Source organism: Podarcis vaucheri (genome assembly GCF_965113315.1).
Source record: "Podarcis vaucheri genome assembly, chromosome: 11".
Taxonomy (NCBI): Eukaryota; Metazoa; Chordata; class Lepidosauria; order Squamata; family Lacertidae; genus Podarcis; species Podarcis vaucheri.
This window is the reverse complement of record NC_138749.1, coordinates 37,419,927-37,446,629: the sequence shown is the minus strand read 5'-3', so window position 1 is coordinate 37,446,629 and position 26,703 is coordinate 37,419,927. Positions and strand designations below refer to the sequence as shown.

The following is a 26,703-nucleotide window of genomic DNA, read 5'->3' as shown; positions in this document are numbered from 1 at the left end:
TGACATGAGACATTTTGAGCGATGGATGCAAAAGAACTTTGCCAATGTAGCGTCTTTTCACTTGTCCAGGTCTTTGCACTACCAGTTGTCTTTTGACCTTGCCATATAAGGTTGCCTTTTAAGTAACTTGCGGTGTTACATTACTGATCTTAACGTTTATGGTACTAGTTGTATATTTCGGAAAAACTATATAAATGTTGTTAAGCGGCTTTAAATAAATATTTTAAATTGAACTAGTATAGTCCTTATTTGTGTATACTGTTAGGTTTGTGTAACCTAAATTAGAATATTTTATCAGAATATTTTTTTTAAAAAAAATCCTCAATCTGCAGCTACTGAGGTACTTGAAACTGTCTGTAAAAGATTGGTAGGACCCCCAGAATAAACTTTTGAAAGGGGGAAATTGGCAGTCATCCTTTATGCAGCAGAAAGCCTCTTCTGCTCATACAAGGGCTTTTTGAGTCCCATATGAAATTAGTCTGCTCCTGAATCTGTTTTCCCTTTTCTAGTAGATATTCTTAGGAACGTTTGAAATAATAATTTACATGTTTGCTTAAGTGTTTATTTAGTTAATTATGGATGTATAGCCTGATCCAGAGCTCAGCAGGAACTCCAGCATATCAATAGAGCTCCCATGTGATCAGAGGTTTCCCATTAATTTGGGGACAGCTCTACACACAGAATGAGGATGCACAGACAAATCTATTTTCAACTTTGCAGTTGGGCAGATCTTACTTGTATAGAAATGCTGTTATGTGCAGTCAGAGGTCCAATGTATGTAATGTGTTGCTTCATTCAGGCTACAGTTCTTCTCCAAATGTAAGTTACTATCTTTATAGATTATGTATCGAAGTTATGCAAGGAGAGAAATCCATACTGTTGTAATGCACGCTATGTATGGCTGCCCTTAGTACACGATCCAGCAGAATCCTGCCATAAGACTTGATAGAGGTATCTGGACAAGCTCATATAATACTGATATTTCAAGGTTTGCACTGACTGGGCACCATTTAAGGCATTAGTACCGGCTTTTCATATTCTAGATGGCCTGAAACCAAGCTATCTGTTGAAGTATTTTCTTCCATAGTAACTGTACCAGGTTCTGTGATTTGTCAGTGGGCCTGGGCCCACTGTTGGCTATTACAGAATAGGGTCTTATCTGTAGTAGCTCCCTGGTTTGGAATTCACTTCCCCCTGGAGAATTGGATGGCAGAGACCTTAATGGGTCTCTGCCAGTAAGTAAAAGCATGTTTTGGCTCTGCAGACCAGATCTTTAGCAAATTCTAGCCTTGTGGACCAAATTTGATAGGTGAGTGATGCAAAGAGGTAATAATAATGATGATGATGATGATGATGATGATGATGATAATAATTATTATTATTATTATTATTATTATTATTATTTACTTGTACCCCACCCATCTGACTGGGTTGCTCCAGGTACTCTGGGCAGCTTTCAACGGAATATAGAAGAACGCACAATACATCAAATATTAAAAGTTTCCCAGTACAGGGCTACCTTCAGATTTCTACAGAATGTCATATAATTGTTTATCTCTTTGACATCTGACAGGTGGGCATTCCACTATTGAGAAGGTCCTCTGCCTGGTTCCCTTTGTAGTACTTTAAAGCACCCGAGGTTGGATTTTATTGTGCATCAGTTGATTCATCAGCAGCCTTGTCTCTAGGTGTCCCACACCTGATGATACATACCATATCAAATGTGGGGCTGTGGTTTGGGGAAAACAGCCTTGTGGGCGAAATTTTAACCCCATATCAGGCCGGATGTTCCCTTGCATTAGACAGCAAATAAATTGTATTGCCATTGTTACCAATCTCTGGACTGGCACAGTTCTGTTTTGATTCCTATCCTTAACTTTTATTCAAATGCCTCTATAATTGAGTGGTTTTATATATTGGAAACCATTTTGGGATTACTGGTATGACAAAGTGTGGTCTGTAGAACTAAGAAACAACAGCCAAACAAATAATACATCTTTCAGAAGAAAGGGGAAGAAGGTATGTGGACTCTCTGATTGACTGATTGATTGATTGACTGATTGATTGATTGATTGATTGATTCATACAAACTACCAGAAAGTGTAAAGTTATCAGACCTTTCTAGCCATGCAAACTATAGGGGCATAACAATGCCCCCAGTTGGATGACTTTCCTTAAATTGATAGGTTACGTACGAGATGGAGGACATCAAAATGGTAAACTGAAATTATTTCAAAACCCTCAGTAAGATCACAGGCACTAGAAACCTGAAAATGCACAAAATTCAAACAGGTTTCCTTTCTCCCTCAGAGTATTTGTCCATTTGCAGGCGAAATGAGGCAATCCTAAAGCACTGGTTTCTATATAAATAAGTGATTCTCTAAATATGCTGAAGTTTCTAAATTAAAAGAAAATATAAGGCCAAAACACTGCAATGAGGATTGAGCCTGGTTAGCAGTTTCCATGAGTCATGGAATGTTGAATATCAGTCAGAAGAGGAAAAAATAGGGTGGGGAATCAGCCAAACTGATTCTATAATGGTTGACTGGAACCCTGAACAAGAACAGTTCTATTGCTAGGAAATGAGGATACAGTGCTGTAGCTGCAAGTTCCACTTGCCCTGTCAAATAATGTACTCAGGTGGCTGAGTGCTAAAAAGAAGCCACTGGAAAACAATCAGCATGCTCAGTGGACTCCAAGAGCCACAGAAAGCTAAGTGGACAAAAGCAAAGGAAAACCAGGAGGGAAGGGAGAAGGCAAATTTTTCGCACCTACCCCTTACAGCTTAGCTAGCTGTAACCCTCAACAGGACTACTGCGGTTAGGGGTTGAGGATACGCTGTAGATTCCACTTTTAATACCTTCCCACTCTGCTCTTTCACAGCAAAGTCTTTCCCACACATCATCCTCTCTCTTCTTCACTTTCTGGAGTCCCATCCCTTTCTCTTCATTTTCTATTAGTTAGCATATGATAAACTTTTAGAATCTGTTTCCACCCCAAGACAGCTTTTTGGTACTTTCCTGGACAGCAGACATATATATACTTCTGCTGGTTTGATCATATGCTTCTATGTAACTTCTTTCCAATGAAGCACCTTTATTTATTTGCAAATTGTAGCTGTTGAGATATTGGTTGGTGCCAAGCATTTGAAGCACATTACAGCTTTGTTTTACCGGTTGCACTGGTTTCCAATGCATTTTCAGGCCAAATTTGTAGTGCAGGTAATGGAAACTTTCAAGTTCTGGATATTGGGACTGGGTTACTTTAAGCTCTACATCTACCCATATCAAAGTGCCTGCACCTTAAGATCATTCTCAGGAGCCCTGGAAACAGGTAGTAGCTCCTCAGCTGTAGAATTTAATCCCATGTGGTTAGAAAGGTGCCTTTCCTTTATATATTCATATGTCTTTAAAAATACTTCCTCTTCACTTTGGTTTTTAATAGCTAGATGTTGGACTGTTCTGGTTTTGCTGTTGTTGTTGTTTAGTTGTTTAGTCATGTCCGACTCTTCGTGACCCCATGGACCAGAGCAGACCAGGCACTCCTGTCTTCTACTGCCTCCCGCAGTTTTAGTTTGACTATATTTTGTTTCCCTAGTGCCGGTTTTAGTAATGTTTTTGTGATTTATTTTATTTTATTTTATTTCACTTTTAAATTGTGATTGCTCAGTATGATAAATCATAAACCACTTTTTAGGCTCTTTGCTTAAAATGCAGTCTAAATTTTTTTTAAAAAATAATACTTAGAATGGCATCCCATTTTTGTGTGTTCAAAGGAGTTCATATACATTATCTTGAAGTCTTGACAAAAGCCCTGTAATGTAGGCAAATACCACTATTCTAGTGCAGATGGTAGCCTGTGACTGAGTGAAAATAGCTGGCCTAAGGTTACCTGTTGAATTCATGGTAGAAAGGATATTCAAACTGGGAGCTTTCTGATTTGTAACACAGTCTTGTAATCATTAGTCACACTAGTTCTTGATAGAATGTGTGACCTTGTGGGTATAATCATGAATGGTTTCCTCCTCATTTGAACTCACGTGAGATAATATAAGGTTACATAATAGAATCCTTGCACAAACGATATCTCGAAATTATTGGTGTAAACACTGTTATGCACCACAGTCTACAGAGTTTGGATTGACTCATGATGATAGGTAGACTTGTTCAAATGTTACACTGGACGCAGGTACATACTGTTTCTATACATGTTAATTCATACACTTGTTAATTTCCACAGCTGAGCTACTGTGTACATAGTTTGTATACTTGTTCAGTGCAGCATGTGAACACTCCTATGGTTAATTTTTTTTTTGCTCACATTGGTTGAGATCCAGAGTTTCTTCCCACCACCAGTAGGTACATTATGCTGTGGGGTGGGAGGAATGCTAACTATTTTTTGCTGGTTTCTGTTTTCCCAGCATCAATTCCCATGCTGTTCCAAAGGGTCCCCAGCCCTCTGGAACATTTTTTTTGGAGGCATATGGGCTGTGGGGAGAGGGAAAATAAATGAAAGATACCTTCTTCCCCATTCCTCCTCTGAAAGAGAAGGTTTCCATAGACAGAAGGAGTCCCTCCATTTCTGGAAGGAACAGTTTGCATCCAATCCATTGAATACACCATATTTTGTATTATTTCTTAAAAACATACTATTTTTGCTCCTCATTAGAAAAAACAAATGTGTTTTCTGCCATTTATGTTTGCTGTAAAACCCTTGTCGTCATAGCATTGCTGCAGTCCTGGTGCCTTGCAAAGTTATGCTAGCACAGCGTTTTCTATATCCCATCCTCAGTGCATGCTTGTTGGGAAAGTAAATGTATGGAGTACAATACCTTTTAATTTTCCATCAAATGAAGTCACCTTCCCCCGCCCAAAAAAAATAGTGTCCTAAAAATTATTAATGTAACATCTTTATTATTGTAATAGCATATTTATTTAGAATATTTTTAGCCCTCTTTCAGCTAGAAATATGTCCCAGAGCAGGGACATGGGTGGCGTGTGCTCTAAACCACAGAGTCTAGGGCTTGCCAATCAGAAGGTCAGCAGTTCGAATCCCTGCCACAGGGTGAGCTCCTGTTGTTTGGTCCCTGCTCCTGCCAACCTAGCAGTTCGAAAGCATGTCAGAGTGCAAGTAGATAAATAGGTACCGCTCCGGCGGGAAGGTAAACAGTGTTTCCATGCGCTGCTCTGGTTCACCAGAAGCTGCTTAGTCATGTTGGCCACATGACCCGGAAGCTGTCTGCGAACAAACACCGGCTCCCTCAGCCATGAGCGCCTCAACCCCAGAGTCGTTCACAACTGGACTTAATGGTCAGGGGTCTCTTTACCTTTACCTTTATGTCCCAGAACAGCCTACAAAGATTAGAAATATGTTTTGAACATTAACACTGGTTCAAAATATATAAAAGACATCCTTTTGTTTTTCTTTTGTCCAGTGTGCACTCTTAGCATCTCTTTTAGAGTAATATAACTTAGCTCAGCTCTTTAACCATGGAGAATTTAGTTTACTAATTACATCTTGAAAGTGTTATATCACACTCAGTTCTTATTGGGCTGGAACCATACTAGGCCCTTTGCAAACCAAAGGGTCTTGAATCCTGCAGGTGGTCCTGCTAAAAGAAGGGAGGGAGGAGATTTTTGTCTAATTTCCTATCCTCCTGCATTCCCCAGTGCCATTTCCCTTACTGTTCCACAGGGTCCACCAACTCTCCGTAGCAGATTTTTTTTGGGAGAACACAGGGAAGGAAGAGTCAGTGATTGCCTCTTCCCTTCCACCTTAGAAAGCACCCTGTTAAGTCTAGGTTCATGACATTGACTCTGCTGAAAATTGTTGTATGAGAATAAACAAAATCAACAGTTATTATCTAGTTACGTTTATAATGTTTCTAAAATCTAGATAGTTGCAACATTATTATATAAGAGGACTTCCAAGTAACACACACTGCATGTTTCTTTTGTAGTTGCACTACTCAAACAATCTAAATCTCCCAGGCGATAAGAAGGGGGTAAGAATGAGGGCACTCTCTGCTCCCATCACCATTGCCTTCCATGAGTTGGAGGGATGATGTCTGCAGCAAAGAAGACTTTTCTGTTCAAATTGTCTCCCCACACAGTTTAGAACCATGGAAAATCAGGGTTCTCAAACACAAAGGGAGCCGTCACAGGTAGAAAAGACTTCCTACTGTAGAGGTTACTCCTCTAACTCATGGAGGGCTATGGAGGCACCAACTGGGGTTGCAGTAAGCACTCTCAGCCTCAGCTCTCATATCATGCAAGGGTTTTAAAATGCCTGAATAATAGTTCTAGACATTTATTTACTATTTAAGTCATTTATATATCGCTTAATCTAAGTGGTTAGAACACGAGCAGGAAGCGTTTCCAGAATTAAAATAAAGTTATCAGGAGAGGCATTAAGGGGTTTTTATTCTTACACTTTTAGCAGCCATTAAAAGTTAGTAACACAGCAGGTGATCATATGGGTAAGTGTAAATATTCTGAAATAAATAGCAGTTGGTGACCTGGAATGTCAGGGCTCTAGACAAGGGTGTGTGTTTGTCAATATATCCTACATGTTTTACAGACTCCTCAGGGAACAGGGGAAGATACAATTTCACCTTTTCTGTGCCAAAACATTTTAATTATATCTTCTTCCAAGTACAGCGGTTCAGTAACCAAGGAGCTGACATTGATGCATGTGTTGATAAAGCTGCAAACATTCAAAATGAGATTAACAAAGATTTTGAGGAAAGGGTGACAGCTAATTTTGCACAGTATTCTGCATCTAATTCAGGTCAGTGTAATCATAGAATATTTTATAACTCTTGTGTCATCCAGAAGGACTTTTATGATGCTTTGTGTTAATGAACATTTGTGTGTATGAAGAATATAGTTCAAAACCTATTTTTCATACAAATAAGAGCTTTTTATTACATTTCCATAGGTTGTAGCTATAAAGGGAAAAGCAGGATTTGATGATGATGATCAAAGTAGCTATTTTTTCCTAATATGCCTGAAAATGTAGGGGAAATGTATAACAAACTTAATCAAGAGCATGTAGTTTTATGTTGCTTGTTTTCTACCAAATATTTTTCAAATAAATCTATATTATATGTAAAGAATAAAAATACAGTTTTTAATGTTGTAGTTAGACCTTTTGAGCACATTTCAGAGTATTTCAGTTCTATTCTGCTCTTTATTTGAAAGCAGCTGACACTCTTCTTTCACTTTTCTTTTTGTTTGTGAAATTTTCTTTCTTTTTTTTTATCCACTCACTTCTCCATCTGCTTTCACTTTTGTTTGCTTGGGCCGTCTCTCATCCCAACTTGATAATGAGGAATGTGGTGTGACCCTGACCTCTATCAGCCCATGCATGACCTTCTGACTCCCCTACCTAACCTTTGACCTTTTCTTTGACAGCTTGATTAATTACCCTGTGTTATGATTTATGAGTAAGTGCTATGTAAAAATAATAGACAACAGGTGGTCCTCTAAAAACTTTTTGTGGCATGTTTTCTTTTCCTGCCTAACTTGATGAGCTATTTTAAGTTGGAAACTTGGTTGAACAATGTGTGTTTGGCAGTAATACAGCATTTTTACACATTTGGACACAGCAGTGGAATTCAGGAGCCTGAGAGATGAGGTGTAACTGGGATGAAAATATTACAAAGTGTTAGCAGGGTGCAGTTGCCAAAATGCACATTGGGTGGAAATACAAAAAGGAGTCAACTGACATTTCAGGCGTTTCAGTCTCAGGTCACGTCTTGAGAAAATTGCTCAAATAATGGAGGGGGCATTTTTCAAGCTGAGCTGCATCTCCAACAGCTATGTTTACTTTTACGCTTCACTAGTGACTTCTGATTGGTTGTCATGACCTCATCCTACTGTTGCACCTAGGATGTTGCAACAGTGACACATAGGTACTCTTCTTATGAAAAAGATGGGAAATAAACAGAACATACATCTTTCAAAAAGATGAATGGCTATTCTTATGTCCATTTTAAACATGCACAAATCTAAGTTATAGATCTTAGCTCTTTGGGTTGCTTTTCCTGAGGATTAACTTTGATCTTGCTTCAAATGTTGCAAATGGGTTTCTTTTTTTAAAAAAAGAATCAAATTGATAAAGCTCAAGAAAATGATCTGCTACAGATTCTTACTTACAGGCCAGAAAGATAGTTGCATAGGTCAAGGGATTCCACTCTAGCCTCTGACCTCTCTGGTCACATATGGCATCCCATTCTGGTGAATTAATATGCAGGACTGAATGCTTTCAGCTCATTATTCATTTTCCAGACATAAGAGGTTTGTAGAATTCCAGAATGTATCTCAAATACTTGTTATTTCTATTGACTATCCTATTACTGGCTAATATGCTAAAACTAATATGCTATATTAGTTTTATGTATATACAGAGAGTGTGGGGCATTTTATAGAGACTTCTAAAACAGGATGTGACCATTATATTTTGCTACCTAACACACTTGTGGCATTTTGTGTGACACTTGATACAAAGCATTCTTCGGATTCTGTGTAGTTGCTAACAGTTGTCTATCTAAGCTTGCTTTTACTTCAACTTATCATCTAAATGTCAAGTAAGCTCATATATAAAATTGAAAATAAGCTTTCTGAAATAGCTGTTTGGAATGTCTTCGTAATTTACACTACCCTAATGCAATAGACTTTGGAGAGATATCAGATAATATCCTTGTGGTATATGTTCTGCCTGATAGATTTTAGAACTGACGTTGGATACTATCAAATTGGGTATCTAGCAAATAGCTTTGTTTTCCTGCATCTGTCCTGAAAACATCTATCACAACAATTGGTGCTAATTGGTCTGCGCACATGGACTTGAGGATTACTGAATACTGTATTATGTCTCAAATATAGTATATTGCAGTTGGTTGGTGCCAATATTTCTAACAATCTGCAAAGCATATTTGTATTGCGGGAAGGGAGAGAGATTTATCTAATAAGGTTAGAAAAAGCAGTATAGGCAATTATCTTTGAAAATGTTACTTAACTTAAAATATGGCTTTCCAAATATGGACATAATTAAATGGCTGATTTTAAAAATGAAAGTAATATTAAGAAGTTAACCTATGGGTTTGTTTAATTTTTGAAGGCATTTTCTTACATCTAATTGGGCCACCTGGACTAGAATCAAGGCTAGTAGCTACTGATCAGTTGATACTGTTCTGAATAGGCATTTAAATATGATGGGGGGAGTGTGCTTCTGCCTAAATTGAGGTCATAGAGTAGTATTTGCTCACATTCCCTAAAAGGTACGTTACAGGTTGTATCACCTTTTTATAAAACCAAAGCTTTGTCTTACTACTTGCCACAGCATATTTTAAATCTTTACCTAAACATAGGTTGATGTCAACTTTGCTTTAACTCTGTGAAGCCAGTGGTAATGTCCAGAACTTATTTGGGCTTTGACATTGATAATTTGGTAATAGAACAATTTTATTTTACATATTAAATTCGAATAACTTCCTTTACAAGTGTGCTATTCAAAAATCATGCAGATTGAAATATAAATATTAAAGACCCCAATGAAATATTTTTTAAAAACCCAACACTGCATTGTTTGCAGAAGTGAAGAGGAAACAAAGGTCATACTATGGTTAAAGACATAGATTAACTTGTGATAGGTTGAGTTGATAACAATTTAGCAAAACTGATAGAAGTTAAATTCTGCTGTGGTTATATATGCTATGTTGCATTTCTACATCCTTTTATCTGAGCAAGTATTGTATATTACACCTAATCCTCTTTCCTATGCCTATTTTTCTTCATATAGTTTAGGCTGAAGTGCCTGAGGACAAAAGATGGAAAAGAATATGACTTTATATCAACTTCCTTACAAGCAAAGGAACATTTATAATGGGTTTTTAGAAAGAAACCATGAAGTGTATGATAGAATTTCCATGCTAATTTATTGTTAGTCTAACAAATATGGTATTTGAAAAAGTTTTAAAGAGCTACTGAGGATTGGTTTGTGCTGTTTAAAACCTAATTGATAAAAATCCTTTAATTGATTTATGTTGCTGTGATTTTTGAAATGGATTCATTTTTCATCTGTTGATGTGTCTTTGAAAAATTGACATTATGTCCTCATAAAATTGGACAAATGAGTCATGTAATTTTCAGTTACATAATCAATAACTTAGACAAATTTTACTTCTCTGGTGATTTATGTGTGTCTGTTTTTGTGAGCAACAAAACGTGGATACAGTTTCACATTTCAGTTACACATGTAAAATCATAACAAATACATGAATTTTACATCTTGCATTGTAGTGAAAGTAAGAAAGAATCAATACGCAGAACATCTGCTCAGAATAAGCAGGTCAGGAACATGGACAGCAAACTAAAGCACTGAGCTCTGCAGGGCACCACTTCTGAATGGTTATAAAAAGTTAACCAGTTTTTTCTCTGCATGTTGTTTAAAATAGTACGAAAGGTGCTTTGTTTAGTTGGTGTTATTTCATTAGTAGTTTTGAATTAGTCCCTGAAGGCAGGAATCTGTTTTTCAGAATATTACACATTTGGTTCCTAAATTCATTTTCATACATATCTGAACTGAATCATCTTATACTCTAGTACAATTTACACTTTATACATGATCACTCCATTCCAGAGAATAAGTTACGTGTGAATGAATAGGTTCACTCTGAAGAGAGAGCTAAGGGGGAAAAGATGACAGGAGATCACTTACTCATGGTACAGAATCTAGGAGGCAATTTTCTCTTTGGCCTGTGGTGACCTTTTTGCCATGTTCCCTTATACCATAGACAGTGAACTGAATGCCTCTATTTCACCCTGCTTAACAGAGTGCAACAGTGTTCTTTAACTTTAGTTTTGGTGGGAGGAGAAGGTATAGCAGAAATTTGAGAAGGGCGTGAAAAGTTGTACAGGCACAAGGAAGAGGAGTAAGAACGTTCTTCAAATGTGATTTTAATAACTAGTCGAGTGTGTCCAACTGTAGAAAATCACCAAGTGACAATCTGTCTACCTGACAGTTACTACAATGCATTACAAGATTTTTGAATAGCTACATAGATTAGAATAAAGCAACACCAAATAAAGTATCCTTTGTTAACTTTGATCATCTATATAGGTAGTCTTTCATCTACTCACTTGGTCTGTTAGGCAGAAGTTATTTGTTGGATTAACTAGGTTAAAATGGATTTTACTTCAGTACCTGGAACTTGTTTAGTAAACTATAAATAAGATTTTCAAAATAATATTGAAGTTAGATCCACAAATTATGTGTTGGTATTTTGCTTTTGTTTCCTTTCTCCTCCTTTTGCATAGGTATTTCAGTATTTTGTTTAACCTACACAAAATGCACCATGCTTTCATATATTCTTCATTAGTAAACATTTTCTGAGAAAAATAAAATATTAATTTCTCCTAAAGTCTGTGAAGACGATACATCATATAATTCCAATAAAATTGTTCAGGTCTAAACTGGTAACTAATTCATTGATTTCTTAGCAACATCAAATAATCACAGTTTATATTGATTCATTGTTACTCAGCTATCAGTTTGTGAATTATCTGCTATGGGACAAAAGTGTTTAATAGTTTAGGCTGTAATCCTATGCACAGTTTGACTGCTTAAATCCCTTTGAAATCATTCTGATTTTTAAAAAAACTAGCTGCACATAAGATTGGACAATAAAGCTGCCTGAATAGTTTTTAAAAGAGGCAATGTTGGTAAAAGTAAAAGTTTCTATCAATGAAGCATTAACTATATATGCTAGTGACCATGTTCTATAATCACTTTTTTATTTTAACAAACCTACTTTCTGAAGAATTGCATACAATATTGAAAAGTTATTAAAAGGTTAAAAAGAACTAGGCAAATAAGTGAACATAAATGTAGACTAAATAAATTCACATAGAAACACAAAATGAATGAAACAGTTCTATCCTTTGTCAACTTTATGAAAATATTTTAAATATACATTCAAGACAATAAAATAAAATGTAAACCATTTCAAAGGCAAAATCTATATGTATTCTTTTTCTTTCTCTGACATAGGAAGGCTATGGAGTAATAGTACTGAATCCGAATGAGAACTATATTGAGATTGAAAAGACAAAAGCCCAAGTACAGCTGTCTCCTGATAGCTCAGATGAACCTGCAGAAAAGAGAGAGAGAAAAGATAAAATCCAAAAAGATACAAAGAAGCGACGGGACTTCTATGAGAAATATCGGAATCCACAAAAAGAAAAGGAAACAGTGCAATTATATATTAGAGTAAGTTGCTCTATTTTGTTTTGTGTTAACACTGATTAATAGAAAAATGTTTTAATTTCACATACATAGTTGCACTCTAAAAATGTGGTTTTTCTTCATTTATATAACTATCAAGTACTAAAAGTAAAACTGTCTTCTTTCTATTGTTATTTTCATTTGCATTCAATGTGAAAGTGTAGGGTGGGGTGGTGGAAATCGTACTTAATTTCAAAGAGAAACTTCAAATAAAGCCCTAGGGAACATAATATGCATTCCAGAGACAAGGACTGATTTGAAAGGTAATTTATGAAATGTTTTTTGAGTAGATGTGTGTATAAGATCTGTCTTTCAGAAACACTCTTTAAATACAGTTTAGGCAACATGTTTTACAGATGGTGACTGTTTGCAGCATTATGCTGTTATATTCTTGAGAAGCAAGAATATTAAATGATAGTCTAATACTTTAACATATTGCCTGATAAATTAATAATATAGTGAGCAAAATTCTGATGTTGATATTGTATGGTTGTAGCTTTACCATATAATGTAACATTTCTGTATGAGTACCCACCCACTGTATTTCAGCTAAACTTCTGAAGGAAGATAAAGGGAGACAGTTATTAATAAATACCTTAATAAATATTTAAGCCAAAATAGTTCAAGAACAGTGCAGTGAGGAAATTCTGCCCCTTGCTCTTTTCTTTTCTTAGCCAGTGAACCTTTGCACTTTGTAATACTAGCAGCATGGGATCGTTATAACAGTGCTACCCAAGGATTTCTAATTCTGCAGGGGGCACAAACAATATTATTTGCACTTTGACACATTCAGCTTCATATACATATGATGCATTATACATTCGAGACATATTCATACAATTTTCAAAGCTCTTTTTATAGAAGTTTGCATTGTTATTCAAGAATAAAATATGTCATAAATGCTCCAGTGTCATTGGAATGTTCTGCCTAGGATACCTAGGATGATTGAACAGTGAAAACCTGGGGGGGGGGGGATAGGAATGTTTTGCATTTTTTTGCATGTTCCTTATGATGATGATTAATGTTACTCTAGATGACTTCAATGTATAAAACAAATACGGTTTAACTAATAAGTTTAACTTTGGATGCTAAAATGAAAGAAATAGGAACCAACTGCATGTCTATATGAATGAATGAGGAACAGGGAAGAATGAGGAAAATAATAGCTGTAATTTAAAGAGCAACTGAAAAGTGTTGGCTTTTCCATGTTACTTCCTTTTATGATGTGCAATAGATTACTCATTAGTCTGCTCCACTTTAAGAGAAGCACCTCCTCTTTTAAGGTAAGAGAACCTTGGTGTTGTACAGGGTGTTGTACAGCTGCCCAGATTTGAGACCCTTTCCTGTGCTTCTCTTTGGGTTTGGGTAGTTAGGCTGAGAACAGGACCTGAGTCACAGTGCTGTATCATTAAGTGTGAATTCTGATGTTTGGTGAGAATGCCACTGCATGAAGTACTACCCATTACATTGCTCTTTTTTGCCTGCTAATCCAGGTCACCTATTAGAATACAGCTTAGAGCCAAAGATTTCACTGCACAAGCAGAACACAGCTCAGAATTCAAATATATCTCCACAACTAAAGTATCACCAGAGGAGCCACATCCCTTGGTGACCTGCTGGGGGGGGGGGCTGCAGAGGGGAGAAATTGATGGCATTCACAGTCCTTGAAGTCTCAATTCTACCCAGGTTGAATTCATTGAGAACACACTGAAAGTCAAAATAAATAGGCAGACTTCATAGCACGGATGTTTCAAAATTACTTTCAATTACTTTGTGCATTGTTTATCAAAATGACTAAGAGCACTTCTCTATGAGAAGACCAACCCTTTTATTTCTTGTTTGCTAGCGTATGAATTAAGATTGGACCATTATAGGTAGTGAACTTATATTATTGAAAGTTGGCGTTGCCACACCATTGCTCTTCTGTATGTCTGTATGTACAGTGATAATATTTTTATTTCTCACTTTTTCACAGTGGTTTTTTGTTTTCCTTTGTTTTGCAAATTTACCTATTAAATTCCACATTACTGTGTGTTTAGGCATCTGATGAACAGACAAATTAAGGTAGATCTACATGACTTGCATTAGAAGGTGCTGTTTTCCAGTCTTGTAGTACTAGGCTCTGAGAAAGTTTTGTAGTATGCTCAGCAGACTTTAAAAAAAATACAGTTTGTGCTAATTCCTACTAGGAGAACACTGGTTGACTACTCCCATAAACCCATAAGGGATGTCACCAAAACACAGTGGAGTTATACCCAAAGACAGGCAGACCAATACTAGTTAATAATTAAACACACACACACAACATAGCTGCAGAAAGTAGAGAAGACAATACTCCTATGCAAGAGAAAATCTTATTTTACTATATGCATTACCCCTTCCAAATACACTACTGAAGATCAGTTAAATACTGTCTTCATAATAGTCTGTACAGGTTGTGTTCTGGGTTTGTTTGTTTTTTAAGTAATTTATTCAGCAAAAGCTTGAATATGTTAGCTTTATAACTTAGTTATTTTAAGTATTACTCTCTCTTTTGTAACTAATATATACTTAAATATCTGTGAATGGCCCAGTTTTCCATTATTCAAGAATTCTACACAAACCTCTATGGTAATCCATATTTACAACCATAAGCTACAACAGAACGGAGGTCTCTGCTAAGTCTTTTTCTATGAGACGAATATAAATAGAAATGACTAACTAGCAGATTATGCGTACCTTCTGAAGCTTTAAGAGTACAGCTTGAAAGATCAAAGTGCTTATTGTTTCAAGCTGTAAATTTTTTAACTATGAAATAATGTACTTGCCAATGTATGTTACAGCTTGTTAAGGGGATTGATTTGGTCTGGGTAATAAACTTCATCTCACACAATATGGCAGGAAAGCTTACTTACTGTGTTTTCTTATAAGACAATTTTTTGTTCCTAAAAACATCTGCCAACTGTGTTCAGTAGTCAAAAGAAAAATGTCATGTTTCATAGGATTATATTTCGTTCAAATCTAAGGAAGAACTCAGTGGAAATTTGAATTAAATACAACATTCCATACAAAAGAAAATGTTTCACATGAGATTATTTAATTAAGGCATTGTACATTACCTAATAATATGAAAGTATCTTTTTAAGGAGTCAAATAACTGAACATACAGTATATACTTTCATGCCTTTAAAATATATTTTTCCTGTGTTTATGGACACATTATTTCATTCAGACCACCAGAGGCTGCTGCTGTTCATACTGGCAAATGTTTATTCTGGAAACATAGCTCCCAAGCCAATAAACTCTAAGCATATTCATTGCTGAATTTAAGTAAAAAAAACTGTGGGATGCAAACTTAGATTAGCCCAAGAGCTTGAACTCATCTAGTAGAATGTTTACTTTGAAGAGCCGCACCTCTTCATTTTATTCCAAACTTTTTGAAACTCCCCTCAATTTCAGAAAATGTCATGATGCATTGTAGGGGGCTACTATTAAAGAAAAACCAGCTTTGCTTCTTTAGATCCTGGCTGTTATATTTCAGCATAGATTATATGGAACATACAGAGACAAATTTTCTTCCATCTGCATGGTATTAGATAAACCTTAAATATAACATTAAGGCACAAATGATGGATGCATGCATATTCCCCAGTTGTGTAACTATAAATTTTATTTTGCATCTGTGAAATTGCAACAATCCTTTAACCTAAGTCTGCTCCTTTTAAATATATTTGATTGCAACTTAATTTTTTTATAAATTCTTCAGTGGATTGTGTAAAAGTTTTCTTCACTGGCAATCAATGCAAAATAAGAATCAATAGGAGGTAAAAGTAAGGAAATCAGCATATAATGTTGGGAAATGTGCTGCAAGCAACCTTTGTCATACCCCTTAAGAACAAACACAGTATTGATGCAATTTTTTAATTTAATTTTTTTTAAATGTATGTTCATTTATGAAAAAATTAATTCTAGGACCTAGAATAGAACTTATTTTGATTAGGGGTGGGTGGCATGGGAACAGGGGTGAGAAAAGTCCCCTCCCCCATTTGTTTATCACTAGCTTAGTTGCAAGCTTGATCAGTAGTAATAACAGTAGCAAAGTGAATGGCCTTTTGCCATGTATCTAGATGAATGAAATACCTATGTGCTAGTACAAAACTTTTTAAATAGGAGAAAAGGATGAGAGAGAGCAGCTTTCTTAACAGAAGGTGACAGCAGGAGGAATGGCAGCAGGAAAGCTCTGCAAGAAGAACACAGCATTTCTGCTCATTGTGCTATTAAGCTTGCATTATACTCTTTAATATGGTCCTCTCCTTCCTCTTGGAATATACATAGTCTCATATTTTCTTTGAGAGACCAAGTTGTCATAGAAAAATATTGACTAGTCTTTAAGTACTTCTGTAAATTCTTCCCTAACCCTTTCCCATTCCCCCAATATTTTTAGGAGATGATTTTTAGGGGAGTGACCATAGCTCAGCGGGGGGCAAATGCTTTATATACTGAAGGTCCCCAAACTCCAGTATCTTAAGTTAAAAGGATCTGGTAGCAAGTGAGGCAAAAACCTCTGCCTGGAATCCTGGAGAGCTGCTGGCATTCTGAGTAGGTAATATTGGTCTGCCCTGAAATAAGACAGTTGATTATTATGCAGTCCTATACACAATTGGGACCAGATACCTAAAAGAGTGCCTCTTTGGGGCCCAGACACAAAGGAGTCATGGTGAGGGGCACAGATAACAAATCAATACCAGGAGATAAGAGTTGGATTCACATTGGCCACAAGATGGAAAGGTTTGGCACAGGCATTGTGCATGTATACAGTGATCAACAAGCCCACTTGCTGGTGGATCAGGAATTGGGGGTAACCAAATTTATGACACAAATCACATCTGGAGAGTCCTTCTGGTCACTAGTAGGGAATGCCGGGGGCCCTTCAGCCCCTGAATGGGCATCTGAACGGAAGCGCTGCCCTCCAAGATCCCTTAGGAGGACCCCACTTTGGAGCACAGGGGAAGCACCCAGCCAGATCCCCTAAGGATCCAGCCCAATGCCTCTTCCACTTTATAACTGTGGCAATTGCTATGAGGTAGGCAAAATCTACAGATGTAGCCCAATTTGTCAGCAGGGAACATCCTGCATAGCAAGGTATGCAAGCTAGGTTGTCAACCCACTTTCAGAACAGTCCTGGAAACCTGTAAAAGAGGAAGGGTTGGAAGGAAAGTTCAGCAAGAACTGTGATTCTTATGACACTGCAGCTCACCCTTTTAAACCCTTCAGAGCGGACCTAAGTAGGTCCATTCCAAAGCTATGTCCACTGGGAGCCTGCTGATTGGCTCCCAGTGTCTTGCAAGATCTCTCAGCAGTACAGCCACACAGGGCAGGAAACTGCCTCCAAACCTAGAAAAGGCAGTGTTGGGCTACACATGTCGCTCTCTGCACCAGGTAAGGGGGAATGGAATTTCTTTTACATACCCAACCATCACTGGATTCTGCAATAGAGGGTATCCTGCAGATAGCAGGAGGTGCATTCTGCATGATGTCAGAATTGGTCCTTTTGAGTGGTAGCTCTTACCCTTTGAAAATTTCTCCCATCACATATCAGGCAGTTACCTTCTTTGTCTTTTTGGCCCTGTTGAAGATGTTCCTCTTTCAACCAAGTTTTCCTAAAATCTTTATCCAAGCTGGTATCTGGATTGGATTGGATTGGATTTGTTGTTGTTGAATTGCTGTATGCAGTGGTGTTTTTAAACTGTTTTTATATTTATAATTGCTTTTTAAAGAATTACATGGATATATGCAGTTGTTTTTACTGTTTTTATATATGTAACTGCTTTGTGTATGTTATATTGTAAAATGCTTAGGGATGCCCCATAAATGAAATAAATAAATCATCATCATCATCATCTTGGGATAAGTCTTATGGAACTTCTTTGACTTAATTCTGATTAGACATACATAGAATTCAAGTTCAAAATAAGCAGCATGAGTACATTATTGTGATAATGTATGCGAAATACAGAGGCAGCCCATGTGGGTTCCTCCATATATTGTTGAACTACAACTCCTATCACCTCTGACCATTGATATTGATTATGTTTGCTGGGTCGGATAACAGTTGTAGTCCAGCATCATCAGAGGGCCGTAGGGTCCCCAACCCTGGTTTAGATGGAATGAAAGAGGAATATTTGCAACCTTGTGGTTAATACAGTGGTACCTCAGGTAAAGTACTTAATTAGTTCTGGAGGTCCATACTTAACCTGAAACTGTTCTTAACCTGAAGCACCACTTTAGCTAATAGGGCCTTCTGCTGCTGCCGCGCTGCCGGAGCACGATTTCTGTTCTCATCCTGAAGCAAAGTTCTTAACCTGAAGCACTATTTCTGGGTGAGCGGAGTCTGTAACCTGAAGCGTATGTAACCTGAAGCGTGTGTAACCTGAGGTACCACTGTATGCTGATTATAAATTACTTGTGGCTCCCATCACAAATGTTTTCCTCAGCTCCTGGATATTAGGTTTATCTAATCATTTTTTTAAAAAGTGCTTTTGTAAAGAAGGGTGATTAGGAAGGACTCTGCTTCATAAATGTAGGTAGCAGAGATACATGAACTCAATTTTGATAATTCTATAGCTGTTCACTCTTTACTACTAAATAGCCCATCTTCATCTATGGATGAGTCACCTGCTGACAACTTTTATTCTGTAATCTCTGATAAATATTATTATTATTGAATTACTTAAACAATCTTTATGGCTTTTAATCCATTGAGAGCTCTGAAGGCAAAGGTGACAAATCAGTCTAGAAATGACAGGAGATTCTCTTATACAGAGTTTCTTATTTCCCGGTTATCTGTTTATATCTGATTACATTTTAAGCCAGCTTGCAGATATTTACTTTTTCGTACATGCTTTGAGGCCTTTTCTTCATTTTTGAAACAGCATTCCTTTTTAAGTGTGCAAGGAACAATACTCCACAGACTCATGAAATCTCTCAGGGAAACTTTTAATCCTATTTTTCCTGTTTTCATTTAAATTGGCCACTTAAATAGTTGTTCGCAATGACTGCATCACTTTAGTTGACCCTCATCATACAGCTTTTTGAAGCTTCTCTGACAGAAGTGGTAATGAAGTTTGTTTTCATTTAAAACAATCTAATTGAGATTCAATTCATTATATTTCCCCAAGGACTACTAAAAGACCAAGAATTATAGCAGTTATATGCTAAACCAAAGCACTGTGGTGGCAGAAGTTTTATCACTGGATTCCTATCCATTGGATATTGTAATGTTCCTTGTGTCACTGGGTCAGCTAGACAGGGGCAACAAATATTATTGGCACAATTTCATATACATAAATAATTCTGCTAGCTAAGTATCTATCTGATGCTTTCTTAAGAATTTGTGTACATATGCTTGGCTAAAATACCCAGTCAAACTTTTTTTTTTTTTTAAAGTTAACCCTCAAATAGCTTTGGATTCTGGTGCTTCTACACCAGGGGTCAGCAAACTTTTCCAGCAGGGGACCGGTCCACTGTCCCTCAGATCTTGTGGGGGGCTGGACTATATTTTGAAGGGAAAAAAATGAATGAATTCCTATGCCCCACAAATAACCCAGAGATGCATTTTAAGTAAAAGCACACATTCTACTCATGTAAAAACACACTGATTCCCGGACCGTCCACGGGCCGGATTTAGAAGGTGATTGGACCAGATCCGACCCCCGGGCCTTAGTTTGCCTACCCATGTTCTACACACTTCTTCATTCACTCAGAGTAGTGCTAAATGCATTAATAATGCTCCATGTCTCTTAAGGTCAAAAGGGTCAATGGGGGTCTCTTTTTTAAAAAACAACCAACAACCCTGCCATGCTGTTCCTCGGCATGAACACGCCACTGTAATGGACACTGCAGGGTTTACTTTCCTTAATCCAAACTGAAATGCATTTTCTTTAGTCAAGTAAGAGTTTTAGTATTGTGGAAATATTTATTCCATTGAGATTCCCCAATAGAGGGCACTGCTGGGAATGAAATTACTGCATAACCTAATCAAGATTCTAGTTTAAATACAAGAATGAAAATAACCTGCTTTGAATATTTTGAATGGTTTTGTAACTTGTATTTTAAATGTATCAAACAGGCTGTTCAGAAAGAGTGAAATGCTTTTGTAGTCAGATCTTGTTTCAGTGTAAGTGGCAATGGTTTTAAAGTTGATCATCTGAATAATGATAATTTAAACACCGGAGATGGTGGGTTTGTTTCCAGAGAAGAGACTAGAGTTTTCACTCTTTCTGTGATATCACATCAATAATTCTATTTAGTATTCCATAAAAAAATTCCTAGTTTGCAGTATACGTATTCAGCCACTGTTAAATTTTATACAAGTTAATAAAGCACTATTCCAAGTAAATAGCTGCAGCTATTAAATTCTTTTAGAAGTCATCATTAAACATAAACTATTTATGTTGTTAAGCTCCATATATACATGTAGGTCCCAGTTTCTGAGTACAATGCATTCTTGGTAAATAAGGTGAGTGTTAACATAACGAGCTAATTATTTCTATTATTTCCTATGGGAACATTTCTAATCCATGCTTTCTTCCTCCATGCTTTCTGCCTGAAACTGCTGGAGCCAATCAGCAAAAGCCAAACAAAGGAAAAAATTGTCTGTCCAGTCTCTCCTGCTCCCTGATTTGTCCAGTTTTCCTAGGATAGATATTAAAATAGCCATCCTATAATTCCCAGGATTTCTCCCTGGATTTTTTTTTTAAAAAAATCAGTCTTACATTGGCTACTTTCCAGTCCTGAGGTATAGAAACTGATATTAGGGAAACGGTCACCCCCCCCCCTTTTTTTTTTTTTTGAAGAAGAAGAAAAGCAATTTCATATTTGAGTTCTTTGATAACTCTCAAGTGGGTGCCATCTGGACCCAGCAATTTGTTACTTTTTATTTTGTCTATGAACCCTAAAACTTCATCTCTTATCACTACTATTTGCCTCAGTTGTTCAAGTACATCTCCTACAAAAGTTTGTTCAGGTAATGGCATCTGTCCTATATCTTCCATTGTGGAGACAGAGAATCCATTCAGCTTCTCTGCAATCGTTGCAGCTTTCATGCCAGGCAAGGAATTTGCTTTGCAACCTGTATGCCCATCACACACCCATCTGTCTGTGCCATCTGCCACTAGAGAAGTATCAATGACACAAGAAGGATAGCTTGTACTGAGTTATATCTGGAAGTGTTGACTTTTGGGCAAATTTTGGGGGGGAAAGCTCAACAACCTTTGTGTCCAAAATTTCACTTTTTGAAATATGGCGACCCTACGTTATTCCAACAGGGAGATAGTAACACATGTGACAGACAGTTCAAAGCAATGGAAAGACCATCCCTGCTGGCATTCTAAACAGGTTCACCAGCTGGTGAACTTGATTGATTAGATGTCCTCTAGAAAGGTATGTGGAAAACATTTCAACATATTTTCCCCAAAACACTGCAAAATAACATTTTGAAAATATCAAGCATAGCCAGAACTACGCATAATTTCCTACTGGCATTTTGGGGTCATTAGGTTGGGCTCGGGCTCCTCCCATGCTGACAAAGGCAGGAGGAAATTCTCGTTGGGACATGGGCAGCTCCTGCTTGGACAAAGCAGTCTTCTCTGCTACAGATACTGTTTTGCCTACTTCTGTAGACTAATTTCCTTATTTCCCCACTCAATACTGATCTTTCTCTGTTTTTTCATACTCCTTCACTATATCTGTTTATTATATCTTTTTATGAAGAAACTGCTCCTGGGCTCCCTTCCTTTACAATGGCTGTCTACCACCCTTTTTCAATCGTGCTCCCCTTCCCCTGTTTGAACTTTGAGCCTTTGCCCCCTAAAAAAACTCTATTGACTTCAACCTTCCTCTTCAGTACTTATCTCTGGCAGGGACTACTAGGAAGCAAGTTACAAGTCGGATTGCTTGCATGTGCCCTCCTTCCTTTGAATTTTGCACACTCTTCTCTTCCAAAAAAACTTCTTCACCTCAAAGCTAGTGCTATCCCTCCTTTCTCACTTCTGGTCACAGGCAGGGACTTCTGGGACTCAACTCTGCAAGGAATTTCTTGACGAATTTTTGCAGCTTGCCTGTCCCAGCAAGGGATTACTGGGCATTTTTTTTGCTGCTTGTCTGTCACAGTCTGTGGCCTCCCAGCTAGACCAAAGTAGCCTGCTGATTTTCTGCTCTCAGCCTGCTTCCTGCTCCCTCTCACTGTGCTTGGAGCACTGGTGAGCTTTATCAAAGGAGTGTGGATCTCCTCCCTGCACAAATGTTGGTGGAGCAGCAGATCCCTATGCCAGCAGCCCCTGCTGCAACGGCAATAGCCCACAAGGCGAAACAGAAGAAAAACACTAATGGAAGTGGTAAGGCAGTAGGCAGCTAGACGAAAGAAGTTGGAGAATAAGAGAGAGCACACACACACAAGCACATTCAGTTGAGTGCCTTCAGGATCCTTAAATTCAATTTAGTACCGGCTATGCCAAACACATGCTATCTCTTTGCAACCCCCAAAAGAGAAAATTAGTAAGCAGATGACACAACCTTGATGGCAGAAAGTGAGGAGGAACTAAAGAACCTTTTAATGAGGGTGAAAAAGGAGAGCGCAAAATATGGTCTGAAGCTCAACATCAAAAAAACGAAGATCATGGCCACTAGTCCCATCACTTCCTGGCAAATAGAAGGGGAAGAAATGGAGGCAGTGAGAGATTTTACTTTCTTGGGCTCCATGATCACCTCAGATGGTGACAGCAGCCACGAAATTAAAAGACACCTGCTTCTTGGGAGAAAAGCAAAGACAAACCTAGACAGCGTCTTAAAAAGCAGAGACATCACCTTGCCAACAAAGGTCCATATAGTAAAAGCTATGGTTTTTTCAGTAGTGATGTATGGAAGTGAGAACTGGACCATAAAGAAGGCTGATTGCCAAAGAATTGATGCTTTTGAATTCTGGTGCTGGAGGAGACTCTTGAGAGTCCCATGGACTGCAAGAAGATCAAACCTATCCATTCTGAAGGAAATCAGCCCTGAGTGCTCACTGGAAGGACAGATCGTGAAGCTGAGGCTCCAATACTTTGGCCACCTCATGAGAAGAGAAGACTCCCTAGAAAAGACCCTGATGTTGGGAAAGATTGAGGGCACAAGGAGAAGTGGACGACAGAGGACTAGATGGTTGGACAGTGTTCTTGAAGCTACCAGCATGAGTTTGACCAAACTGCGGGAGGCAGTGGAAGACAGAAGTGCCTGGCGTGCTCTGGTCCATGGGGTCACGAAGAGTCGGACATGACTAAACGACTAAACAACAACAAGGCTTAAATGTAGGATTGTATCAAGAGAAAAGCCTGCAGGTTATAGAAGCTGCCTTTCTCATCTCCCCTCCAAACAGAAGCCTCTTTGGGGTCAAGGGTGTGCTGAATGAAGAGGACTCAAGGAGAGGAAGGATTCTCCAATATCAAATGGAGGCCCCTTCCATGAGTTATTGGGGTCCCCCCTTTCTTCCTCAACCATCTGCAATACAACACTCTCAATTTTATTCTTGCCAGCTAAAATTTGTTTTTACTCAATTTTGTTGCAGCAGCTCCACTCTTTGGGACAGTTTAAAGGTAAAGGTAAAGGTACCCCTGCCCGAACGGGCCAGTCTTGACAGACTCTGGGGTTTGTGCGCCCATCTCACATCTATTGGCCGGGGGCCAGCGCTGTCCGGAGACACTTCCGGGTCACGTGGCCAGCGTGACAACGCTGCTCTGGCGAGCCAGAGCCGCACACGGAACGCCGTTTACCTTCCCGCTGGTAAGCGGTACCTATTTATCTACTTGCCCCCGGGGGTGCTTTCGAACTGCTAGGTTGGCAGGCGCTGGGACCGAGCAGCGGGAGCGCACCCCGCTGCGGGGATTCGAACCGCCGACCTTTCGATCGGCAAGCCCTAGGCGCTGAGGCTTTAGCCCACAGCGCCACCCGCGTCCCCTTGGGACAGTTTAGGATGCTGCAAATGTTAATGTTGCATTCATAGCCTCTATGAAAAATCCACCTATTTTAAGTTTCCTTTAGGCACGGATTTACTGAAGTTTACTGCATATTCCTAAGAAGGTGGTAGAACACTGAATGACAGAGTCCTCAGACTTGTCCAAATTACTCTGTCTGATTTTCATCAAAAGTATGGTGTGTTAATCCCTCCCTTCCTTGAATGCTATGGTCCTGATCTTGACCTCTTCCCTCGCTTCCATGGCTGCAATTTTTAAAAAATGAATAATAACATGAATGATTTTTTAAAACATATATTTACTTTAAACTTAAATAACTGAAAACTTGAAAGATGCGTGGAATATCCTTTTAGTTGCTTTTAGTAGGTAGTTCCTCTCTCACACCCACCCACCCACCCCAGCTATGCATGGCTTGTGCTGGTTAGGATTTGCTCCCAATCTTCCAGCTAGGTCAACCAAAAAAATTGAGATATGATAGAGGGTCAGTAGAAGAAATTCATATCAAAACAACTACTCACCATGTCATTATGACAACCGGCTGTAACAAATGTGCTTCTGTTTTAACTTATGACAATTAATTGCTTTAAGTAATTTAATCTGACAGTGGCAGGATGTTGAAAGACTTGTGAAGATGTCATAAAAGCGACCTTTCTGCCCGTGTGCAACCAAAAGCCATTTTTAACAAGGAGTCTCAGAAAGAGTGCAACTTCTTTTGTACTTTGTTAATTAGTTATTGATTTGAAACAATGCACTACAAAATATTGTCAGATTAGCTAGGCACCAACAAGGTCACAGTGTGACAGTCTAGTCATGATAATCTTTGAGTGTATGAGTTGTTGTTTTTTGTGAATCCTTTTGTTCTTCTATCCTGAGAGCTAAATTGTCTCATTATGAGGCTTATACTCCTGGAAGAATATTATGCAGCCTAGAGGCCTGTAATTTAAATGCTTACGTTTTGTAATCTAAAGAAAATCATACCATGTTAAAGTTATTATATGTCACTTTATTAGAAGTCTTTAGTTTTCTGTGTTAGTCATTCTTCTGTTGCACTTCATGTGGAATAGGAGCAGAAGTGACAGTGAATTGTAGGGCTGTGTGGAATCCAAATATGAAAATAGCTGACCAATATATAGTCAAAATGTTTTTATACACAGCTATTTAGAATCCATTGTTTCTTGTAGAAGGATAAAGATGAAATGAGAAATTGTTGTAATTGGAGACCTATGTGTTTTAATTGCTGCACACTGTGAAGGGAGGACGGAAGGGGCTTTGAATGCAAGCAAAAGGTTCGTGCATATTGTGGCTTATTAAGATGAGGTATGATTGTGACATTTAAATTGGGGATTTCGTAGCGCATGCTTCTTGCTTGTTTCCTCAGTGTAGCAGGTGTGTGATATCATAGGACTAGTTGTTCTCCTTAGCAGACTCCACCTCTTAGAACCTTCCTTTGGGAGAACAGTCCATTTATTCCTACTCTCTGCTTCCTGTTCTTTAAATAATAACCCATAAGAGGATTTCTTTTCTTATTCCAAGACTGCTTAGTTTACTCAGAGGTTTGTGGTGAGGAACCTTATTTAAAGTTCTTTGAAAGTCTAAGGACACCATCTTGATTGGACCATCCCTATATGTATACTTTTTGACACTCTTAAATAACTCTAAAAAGTTGGTGAGATAGGATGTTTCTTTTGGAAGCCATGCAGGTTCTGCATCCTCAGGACTTGTTCTCCTCTGTGCTCGGTAATCCTATTTTTCATAATGTGTTCCACCAGTTCTCCCAGAGCAGATGTTAAGCTAACCAGCCTATAATTTACGAGTTCATCTCTGTATCCTTACTTTTTTAAAAAAAAAAAATAATAATAGTGTTATGTTTTCTAATTTCCAGTCCCTTGTTATGGAGACTGATCTTAGGGACAAGACAAGTTACATATTTTTGTTAGAAGATTGGCAATCTCACATTTGAGTTATTTAAGAACTCTTGAGTGGATGCCACCCTATGATTTCTCCGTTTTTAAAACAATTTGTCAACAATGCCTTGAACTTTGTCTCTTGACACCACTATTTGCCTCAGTTCCTTAGACTCTCTTTCTGAGAAAGCTAGTTCACAGGGATCTTCTGCTGTGAAGACAGAGGTAACGAATTAATCAAGCTTCTTGAATAATTTTTGTTGGTCTTAATATTGTAACAATGTGCTCATTGAGGCCTTTCTTTGCATTCCTTCTTGTCTCTGCCATTTTGGGAGATGCATGTGCTCTAGGAGAGGTTTCTTTCAGCCCCATAAGCAACATCCCGACTGTAAGTTAGGTGGGCATGGAAGAAGCAGCATTTTTTTTGAAGTGGAATGAGCCAAAATGTGCTGTAGAGGAAACAGATTTTATTACTTTATATTGCTGTATATCATAATTCAATTCCATTTCATGCAAAGTTACTC

The 26,703-nt window shown here is 38.0% G+C and overlaps 1 protein-coding gene across 6 annotated transcripts in view; it reads left to right on the top strand.

Moving 5' to 3' along the window:
• The window catches only part of ARB2A (ARB2 cotranscriptional regulator A), a 213,125-nt gene that overhangs the window by 70,454 nt on the left and 115,968 nt on the right, over positions 1 to 26,703 (top strand). For all 6 annotated transcript variants that reach the window (XM_082191366.1, XM_082191369.1, XM_082191365.1 and 3 more), the window contains one exon: positions 12,055 to 12,273. In XM_082191366.1, the coding sequence (XP_082047492.1) occupies positions 12,055 to 12,273 (219 nt within the window). The remainder of the gene's footprint in view (positions 1 to 12,054; positions 12,274 to 26,703) is intronic.